The 10,567-nt window shown below is 39.1% G+C and overlaps 1 protein-coding gene across 5 annotated transcripts in view; it reads right to left on the reverse strand.

The window, feature by feature from the left end:
* Kif14 (kinesin family member 14) overlaps nucleotides 1-10,567 on the reverse strand; it is an 81,210-nt gene that overhangs the window by 49,056 nt on the left and 21,587 nt on the right. For all 5 annotated transcript variants that reach the window (XM_029562152.1, XM_029562154.1, XM_029562153.1 and 2 more), the window contains exons 11-14: nucleotides 8,637-8,809; nucleotides 5,890-6,037; nucleotides 5,658-5,721; nucleotides 2,104-2,288 (exon numbers count right to left, since the gene is read on the reverse strand). In XM_029562152.1, the coding sequence (XP_029418012.1) occupies nucleotides 2,104-2,288; nucleotides 5,658-5,721; nucleotides 5,890-6,037; nucleotides 8,637-8,809 (570 nt within the window). The remainder of the gene's footprint in view (nucleotides 1-2,103; nucleotides 2,289-5,657; nucleotides 5,722-5,889; nucleotides 6,038-8,636; nucleotides 8,810-10,567) is intronic.

The following is a 10,567-nucleotide window of genomic DNA, read 5'->3' on the forward strand; positions in this document are numbered from 1 at the left end:
TTTAGAATATTTTTTGTAGGAGTACTGCACATCACAAGAAGAAGAAATCTACTATTTAGCATAAGGGTACTAGGAAAATTGATTATTCATGTGAAAATTAATTTTGATCTCTATTTCACACAAAACTTCAAAATACCTAGAAGAAAATTTGAAAACATCTGAATGATATCACTACAGAAGGCTTCATTTGTGTGTGTGTGTATATATATGCATATGTGTGTGTGTGTGTGTGTATGTGTGTGTGTGTGTGTGTGTGTGCAGTCATGGGGGGATTTCTGTGGATTGAACCCAGAGCATTGTGTCTACTAAGTACTTTATCACCAAGTTATATTGTCAATCCTCTTTATTTTGAGGCAAAGTCTCATTAAGTTGCTCAGGTTGGCCCTGAACTCACTATGAAGCCCAGATTGGCCTTGAACTTTCAATTTTCGTGCCTCAGTCTTTTGAGTAATTGTAACCCACAAGTTCCTCTGAAAGGTTAGAATTGATTGGGGGGCAGGTCTAGAGACCCATGCTGAGCACACTGGGAAAAGGGTTGGAGCTGCCGCCATATTAAACACAGGGAAGTGATGGCAAATGGTGGGTGGGCGGCCATGTGCAAAAAGCTGGGAGAGACCAGGGGCGGGACACACTGATGGCGGCATTTCATGCCTTTGTAAGTCACCCTCTCCCAGATGTCATAAACTATGCAAAACTCAAATAGAATGTGTTATGTGGTTTTGTCAATCCGCATCAGGACAATGAGACCCTGAGTGAGCATAGGTGTCTCAGCAGAGAGGGGAAAATTTAGTGCAACAGTAGTTGAGAGTCTAGGCCTGTGCCCCCAGGCCCAGCTGAAACATTCTTTCTTACACAAAACACAAAATTAACAATCTTAAAGGAAAACTAATGCCAGGTACTAAAACAAAATAAAGAACTTGAATCAAAACACTGTCAAACAGTAAAAAGATGAATTAGACACTAGAAAAAAAGGTACTTGCAACAAGAACTCCTAAAAATCATAAGAAAAAGCAAACAGGATCCTAGGCAGGCAAGTAAAAAAGGGGCTCAACATTACTAACCAAGTGTATGAAAACTGAATCCACATGCTATTCTATGCTCACCAAGTTGGTATTGTTCAAAATCTGACAATACTGAGTGCTGACGGTGATTTGGAGTAATAAGCATTATTATTGACAATGGGATTAAAACTGATAATCATTTTGGAAAACAAGTTAAAATAGTTGATAAGGTTGAATATGCACATATCTGACAACCTAATATCTCTACTCTTAACACGTTTCCTAAACTTTAAAAAATCATTATAGCATAATTAGAAAATCATCACAGTTATACAGCACATTGGGGAAAATGCAGAGAATGCCTCTAGTTCTTACCAGCTTCCCTTAGGTTTCTTAAAGTCAATGGCTGGTTTGCCATCTGGGGGAATGCCCTAAAGAAACTCTTTATAATTATATCAGGAGACATGTATAAGCATACTTAGGAGAGAGATGATGTGAACTTGTTGAAATGGTGGCATCAGGCACAGGACCCACATCAACTCAATTAAACAAAGGCCCAAAGGGGAGAAGAGAAATAGGTGGCAGGCTGGCCCCTAGACTGAGAACTATTGGAGGCTGACTACTGCTGGGTGAGGGAGAGTCTGACTTACATACAATCACTAGATGGGCAGACCAGACTCCAGTGGTCACATTTACATTGAAGGACATTTGGGTATAAATGCCTGAATGAATAGGACTTATAAGATCATTCCATCTATGTGAACAAATTCACATAAAACAAAAATTTCTAATTTGCCAATGAAACCAGAAACCCTTCCATAGAAAACTGATAGAAGTTTTACTTTCATGCCTACCATAATTCCAAGAAAAGAAATTACCCTAATCAATAGATCAGGAACACAACAGAAAACATTATGCTGAACCTTACATTGAGAGGAACTCATCTGTTCCTCTCAATGTATGTTTTTCCTGACTAAAAGGTTTGAAAAAGTAGTGTGAAGAATCAGTATAAATAAACGCCTCATAAGAAGAAAGGGTCTGTTAACAAGCCGTGGAAGCTTCCTGAATGAACCCGCACCACCCCTTCAGAAGACGAACATACCAGTGATCATCTGCAATCAACACTCCAGACAACTGAATATCATGGCTTGAGCTTGGGTTGTACTTTCCAACTGTAGTTGTTCCTTCTTTTATCATGTACAACAGCATCTCTGACAGCTGTGGATCTTCGTTGAGATTAACAAGGTTTGGCAAATGGTTGTCCATTTGAAATGTAATTCCTGCTTTCTAGTAAAAGAAAAAAAAAAAAACCTAAGCTATAGTATGAAATTATTAAATTCACCTAGAAGACTGGCCTATGTTAAATATTTGAATCATATTATGTAGTCTCACATAGTTTCTTAGGGCTAGGGGTGTAGTTTAAAGTACATGCATGCATGTGTGGCACCCTGGTTTCCATCTCCAGCACCCCCCATTAAAGATGTGTTAGATACTCTTCTTTGTGACTGCTCTATGGCTGTGACCATCATACTGGTAAACTCATGGGGTTTCTTTCTCTCTCCCTTCACTATCCTCAGTCCACTCTTGCACTGAGCCACCGCCAGCAACTTCTTTCTATCTTACTGTCTTAGAGAGGACCAGGTGTTTCTGATCATGTCATTGCTACCACCTCAGTTCAGGCCCTTATCTCACACGAGTCACAGTGGGAGCCTCTCCACCACCATGTCAGCAAATTTCTTTGTTTTCAATCTATCTTATGGCCTACACCAGAAAATTTCTTCAAACTCAGCTCCCTGCTCCCTAAAAAATCAAACTTAAAAGTACTTGGTCTAGAAATCAACTGTTTGCCTTATAACCTCATAGGAAGTGCTTGCCCCGCCCCTTACTCCCATATGATTTTCCCATCCCAAAATCCTCTTTCTCTACTTATCAAAATCTTACCCAAACTTCAAAGCCAATCTAAAATTCTTACTTTTTTTTGTTTTATTTCATTTTTTCTTATGTAGTTCAGACTGGCCTCAAACTCATGTAACCCAAGTTGATGTCAAACTCAGGATCCTCCTACCTCAGCCTCCCAAACGCTAGTATTATAGGTGTGGACCACTAGGCATGGCAACTCTCACCTCTTCTGCTAGGACACCCTGGTCATTCCCAAGAAACTTTTTCCCTTTCCCCTGAATTCTTGTGCCTGTGTGTTTTTGTGTCCATGATGTATGTGTTTGTGTGGGTAGGTGCACATATACATGTGGATACACATGTGTATAGGCCAGAAGAAGTCAACATAGGGTGTCTTTAGTCTCCGCCTTTTTTTTTAAATTTTTTTTTTTTTAATGTGTATGAGTTTACTGCCTGCATGTATGTAAGTGCACCTGTGTAGTGCAATGCCCACAGAGGTCAAGAGAGGTGTCGGATTCCCTGGAACTAGAATTACAGATGCTCTTAGTTGCCATGTGGGTGGGTGTTGGGATTCGAACCTCGGTCCCCTGCAAGAGCAGTCAGTGCTCTCAACCACTGAGCCATCACTCCAATCTCCCCACCTTATTTTTTTGAGACAGGCCTTGTTCAGTGAACCTGGAGTTTATCGGTTGAGGCTAGGCTGGCTGACCAGTGAACTCTAGAGATCCACCTGTTTTTCTCCCCTGCACCATGAAACCACCAACCCTAGGGTAATAGGCATGGGCATGCACATCTTCACCCTGCTACACCCTGCTTTTATGTGGATGATGGGGATGTCAACTCAACTCCTCATGCTTATGTGGTAAGAACTGAGTCATCTCCCCAGCCCCTTCTTCTGAATTTTCAGTCAAATGTGCTTGACTGCCACTACCTTGGTTCTTAAATACCTTTCTCAAATATCCTTTAGAATTTCACTATATTAAGGAGTTTTGATTCCTCTAAAAATATTCAATTTCCATCCTTTAAAGAAACACAAATAAAAAACCAACACAATTCTTCCCTCAACCTTAGATTCCCCTCTACCTGATTTACACAATTCTCATTTTCAATGAGTCCCTATGTATGGCCCTATTTCTTCATCTATTATTCTTCACCCAACTGTCCACTGGCTTCTCCCCCTCCACTGCAATGGCCTCATAATTTCACAAGGCAATGCCCATTTCCAAAACCTAGAAATCATTTTAAAACACCTAAAAGTAACTGTGCCTGGGCCAGGAAGATGGCTCAGTGAGTAGAGGTGCTTGCTACAGAAGCCTAGCGACCCAAGTTTGATCCTTGTAACCTATGTAAAGGTGGAAGGAGAGGGGCTGGAGAGATGGGCCAGCAGTTAAGAACAATGGCTGCTCTTGCAGAAGACCCAGGTTCAGGTCTCAGGACCCACATGATGGCTAACAACGACCCCTAACTCCAGTTCCAGGACATCTGATGCCCTCTTATGGCCTCCTTGGGCACTGTATGACCCAAGTAAATTTACATGCAGGTAAAACACTCATGAACATAAAATAAAAAAAAATTTTTTTTAAAGTGGAAGGAACGAATCAACTCCATAAAGTTAGAGAACTTTATGGTCTTCAAATATGTGCCATGGCATGCATCCCCACACTTATAAGTCATACACACATATACAACAATAAATTAAAATTAAATTTTTTTAAAAAATTATTCCTTTTACTACTTTTCTGACTCCTGAATCCAACTCATTCTCTACTACCATCACTGTCTCACTCCAAGTTCTTATTATCTCTTGCTTAACCACATCAGTAGCTTCCAAACGACTCTCTTGTAATGACTGGGTCTTTCCTTCTTCAAATCTACCTTTCACATTATTACAAGAAAAATCCACGGAAAACAAACGTTTAGCTGGGTGTGGTGGTACATGCCTGTAATCCCAGCACTATAGAAGTGGAGAGAGTAGGATTAGGAATTCAAGGTCATTCTCAGTTATACAAAGAGTTTTCAAAGCCAACCTGGGACACATGAGACTTTGTTTCAAAGAAAAAAAAAAGAAAGTTCATTCATGTCACTCCCCTTCCATTTAAAACCCAAACCCCTAAATTCAAATTCCTCGTCACATAAGAATATGAATCTTGCATCTTTCTCCAGGCTAAACACTTTACTAGCTTTAATTCCCAATTACCTAAAACTTTTACTTAGAAATGTTGGCTTTGGTAGCCTAGCAAGTTCTTCTTCATTACACAAAGCCCTGCTTAGTTGTCTCTCTGCTTGAAGCTCTCCTTTGATAACTGCTCTCCTCAAAGTTAATTACTTCTCTCCTCTGTCCTGCTTCTCTTCCTTTTACCTGTTTTTCATTGCAACTGGATGAATCATGAAAATACAGTTTCATGTGTTTCCACATCATCAAATCATACATTTCAGTCTTCTGGTTACAAAGTCTGTGAGAGTCACAATTGTATTTATTCACCATGGTCTCGCTATTCCTGACACAATATAGATGTTTAGTAATTATTTATGGAACTAAAGTAACTATAACAAGACATTCTGCTTATATTTTGACTTTCCAACCAGCCTATGGGCTCTAGACAATCGCAGTCTTGATCCCAACATCTTGACATTAATTTTCCTTATGTATTTCTTTGCATAGAATCAGTATACAATATAGTTGAAAAAGTACATTTAATTTACAAATAAATTGACATATTTTTTAAATTTCAAATACAGTTTAGAAAGTTGAAATGATACCTGTAGTTCCTTTGTTTCTTGACGTTTTCTTCTTTCAGCTTGTTCAAACTTTTCTTTCCATATTCTTTCCAAAAACAAAATACTAAAGTTAAAATATCTAGATATATAAGACTGAGAATCAAGATACCATCAGTGAAGCTTGGGGACTATGTAGTAATATTTAAAATACTAATATCTAAAAGCAAGCTATTCTATTTCCAAGAATCCACAGCAATACGCTTCATGTATTTACCTTTGTATTTCTGCCATGTCTCTCTCCTGCTGATGCAACTTCATTCTTAAAGATGTGATTTCTTGTCGACAGAGCTTATACCGTTCAGGGTCAATATTACAATTGTTTCTCTGAGCAGCTTTTAACTTTTCAATTTCTGCTTTCAATTCTGAAGAGTTGTAAAAAGATGCGAGACTTATAACATTTGATACCTAATAATTTCCACAGTAGGCATAATCTTACAATTTTCTATTTCATTTAAAATTTGAAGATTTTATTTTTAATATTTTTATTGATTCAAGAATTCCATACAACACATTCTGATCATATTCAGACCTCCTCCCCATTCTCTACTCCCTTACCACCATCCCCACTTCATGCTCTTGGTTATTATTTGTCTTTTTTTTTTTTTTGGTCTTTTTGAAGCAGGGTCTCCCTGTAGCCCCAGCTGTCCTAGAACTTACTATGTAGACCAGGCTGGCCTTGAACTCACAGAGATCCACCTGCTTCTGCCTCCCAAGTGCTGGGACTACAGGCGTGCACCACCACCTCCAGCTATTTGTCTTTTTTTTAAAAGGCCTATTGAGTCTAATCTGTGTTTCCCAAATGCTCTTTGTGTATGTCTGTGTAGGGATTTGTACATATGAGTACAGTGACCTCAGAGGCCAGAAAAGGGCATTGGATTCTGTGGAGCTGGGGTCACCAGAAGTTGACAGCTGCCAAATGGGGATGATAGGAACTGCTGCACTTGGGTCCAAAGAGCACGAAGCACTCTCACTACTGAGCCACCTCTCCAGCTCCTAATTTAACATTTTAAATACTACTAAATAAAACAGGATACAGGGTCCAGCATGGCTCAAAAGGTAAAGGCGACTGCAGCCAAGCTTGACGACGTGAGTTCGATGTCAGGAGCCCACATGGTGGAAGAAAAGAACCAATTCCCACAAGTTGTCCTCTGACCTCCACATACATGCTGTGGCATGTGTGCACCCATGTATGTACACAGATTCATACACACAAGCTAAATTAATTCATTAAAAACCAGGTAGGGAAACCAATTTTACTTATATGATCTATAAACCTCTACCAAGCCTTAACCTGAAAGAGTGTTCCCATTTCAATGAATTTCCTCCTTTGTAAATAGGCTGGTCATAAACAACCAAAGTGGGACACTTCTGTGAGACACAGAGGACATGATTAATTACACTGGGACAACAAACATGAACAGGGATTACATGAGTAATCCCTAGGCAAACATACTCACCAAGACATATGGGATAATATAAAAAGTTTCAAGCTGGAATTCAGAATGCTTCTTTTTTAAAGCAGAATTGAGCTTATAAAAAGATATTCTAACATTCTCAAGCACGGGAGTTTTAATCGGAAGAGAGGTGCTCAGGGGAGGAATGAGACATATCCAAGAGTGGGTATGGGTCTCTCAAGGGAGAGTCACCCAGAATACTTGTATGTGATAAAAACAATCTTATCTGTAAAAGAGGAAGGATCCCAAATGGAAGGATGGGCAACGGTCGTGAAAACTCCTCCTCTGGTTTCTACCTCTGAAGTATCTACTGCCTTTTACTGCTAAAAGGCACCAGAAGACAAAGGTTTAAAAAGATGCAGCTTGGGCTGGAGAGATGGCTCAGTGGTTAAGAGCACTGACTACTCTTGCAGAGGACCCGGGTTTGATTCCCAGCACCCACATCGTGGCTACGAACAGTCCTTAACTCCAGTTCCAAGGGAATCCAAAGCCCTCTTCTGACCTCCATGGCATTGCACAACACGGGTGCACTCACATACATGCAGGCAATACACTCATACACATAAAATAAAAATAATAAATATTAAAAAAAAAAGATGGCGCTCCATAGAAGCAAAGTTAAAATGAGCTTCAAGGCTAAGTCCAAATGAGATTCCTTGCAGGTATTATAGTCTATCCTACAAGGAAACTAGAAAGCAGTCTTCAGCACAAACGACATCAGGACTATGCTAGAAACTCATGTCCAAAGAGCCTTGGGATGGATGAGCTAAGAATAGGTAGAGCTAATAAATGGAATGACAACGAAGGAAAGGCCTTAAGAAAGAAATAATAAAACAACCTCACTGTTAATCTTGCTGTACACATCTAGGGCTCAATCTGGAAAATAAATTTTCTGCTTGCTATTTCCACCTTACCTACTCTATTTTCTAATTTTTCTAATTGCTTCCCCCTTACTACCTACTACTACTCTCTCTCACTGTCATACCTATCTTTCTCCATCACTGTGAGACTTATAACATGAATCTAGTTACTATACATATATGTATATACTATATATATTAGTATATATAGCATATATACATACATATACATATATATGTATGTCTAAACTGTTGAGCAATAACTTTTTAAATTGGAGAAAATAGGGGCTAAGAAATGATGGCTCAGTGGGTAAAGCACCTGCTGTGTATGTGGATGGGAGTTCAGATCCCCAGCACATACATAAACGTGAGGTTGTGTGGCAGCCTATCTGTAAGTCCAGTGCTTGAAAGGCAGAAGCAGGGATCCCAGGGCAAGCTGGCTAGCTAGCTGTACTGCAGAGCTCAAGGTTCAACTGAGAGACCTAATCTCAATTAAAAAGGTGGAGAGTAATCTAAGAAGACTCCCAACATCAGCCTTAGGCTCCCACACACATACAAACACCACATACATCCACATACGTGTACACACAGGCCAACCACACACTGATACATGCAAAAATAAATTAATAACTTGAGGAAATACTCACCTCTAATTAACTTAGCATTCATATCTTCATTCACTTTAGCCACATTGACTATCAAGCGGGCTTGGCTGGCATATCGAAGTGTGCTTAACGTCTCCTCTATGTTGCTGGCAGCAGGGCTGATGGTAGCAATCATTGCCGTTTTGGAATTTCCACCCAGGCTTTCTTTTAATAGCCTTTAAGGGGGGAAAACCCATTCATAATTAGACTTTGCTTCTACAACAACCTAATGGCAGTAATTATCTAGAAAACATAAAACAAAGTGATAGGGTATATAATACAGCATTATATTCTTCACTTGAATCCCATTAAAATAACTCTGGTATTTGTAGCTATTTTGGATATCATAAACACTTCATTTTCTCTTACACTTTCTTTTTAAATTTTTCACTTATTTATTTTTCTTTTATGTGTTTGAGTGTTATGGCTGCATGTCTCTAAATGCACCCATATCATACAGTGCCCATGGAGGACAGAAGAGGGCAGTGGATTCCCTGGAACTGGAATTACAGATGGTTGTTAGCCTCCATGTAGGTTGCTGAGATTCAATCCCAGATCTTCTGCAAGAGCAGTCAGTGCTCTTAACCACTGAGCCATCTCTCCAGTCCTCTCTTACACTTTCTAATTACTTTATGAAATAATAATCTGTACACAGATTTTAAAACATGATTAAGCACCAAATATTTAGTAAGTTCCTCTCTGCTTACCAGACTGTGAGCTACTATAAGAAAGAAACTATGTACTATACTGTAGTATGTGCAAAAGTTTTATTTTAGAGGAAAAAAATATGAGGCTTAAAACATATCCTTTATTAGTGCAAAATGAATTGCACTATTCCTAATTTTTCAATGCATTAAAAAAAAAGATCACATCCTCCCTTTTAGGTTCCAAGGTAGAAACCACATTATAATTAATCAATTAGAAGCTGGGCATGGGGGGAGCCACATGGGAGACTGGAGATTGAAGCAGAAGAACTGTCATGGGCTTAAAGCCAGCATGGGTTACATAGTATGTTCCAGGACAGTGTGAGATCCTGTCTCAAAAAAAAAAAAAAGGTTGGTTGGTTCATGAACATAAGGAAACAGGCGCTTTCAGGTCTCTGGGGAACTTGCTCATGAACTTGCAACAATGCTGACAGCATGCACAAGACCCATGCCAACTCAATCAGACAAAAACCTAGCATAGAACAGGGGAAAAAGGCAGCAGGCCCCAACCTTAGCCAAGGCCCAACCCTAGCCAAGGAACTATTGGCAAATGATTACTGTGGGGTGAGAAAGAGTAATCTTCTTTAAAGGGAGGTGATTCTAGATAGGCTGAGTAGACTCTAGTGAATGAACTTGCACCGAAGGACATCTGGATACAAATGCTTAACCAGATAGGACTTAACAAATATGACAGAATACCTTAAATCTGGTGGCGGGGTCAGTGGGGGGAGAGTGGTATGAGGCTCAGGGAGGGGGTCTAAATTTGATTAAGATGTATTATATGAAATGTACAAAAACACAATAAAAAAAATCAGAGAGAAAAAAAATCCCCAACTAAATAAACAATAACAATATACCAATTGATAGATAATAGATAGATGGATGATAGATGATAGATAGATAGATAGATAGATAGATAGATAGATAGATAGATAGACAGATAGATGATAGAATGTGCACGATAGATAGATGATAGATAGACAGATGATAATAGATAGGTAGATGATAGACAGACAGATGATAGATGATAGATAGATAGATAGATAGATAGATAGATGATAATAGATAGATGATAGACAGATGATAGACAGATGATAATAGATAGGTAGATGATAGACAGACAGATGATAGATGATAGATAGAGGGTAGATAGATAGATAGATAGATAGAAGATAGATGATAGATAAACAGATGGTTGGTAGGTAGGTAGGTAGATAGATAGATAGATAG

This window comes from Nannospalax galili, unplaced genomic scaffold (genome assembly GCF_000622305.1).
Source record: "Nannospalax galili isolate Female #2095 unplaced genomic scaffold, S.galili_v1.0 scaffold113, whole genome shotgun sequence".
NCBI lineage: Eukaryota > Metazoa > Chordata > Mammalia > Rodentia > Spalacidae > Nannospalax > Nannospalax galili.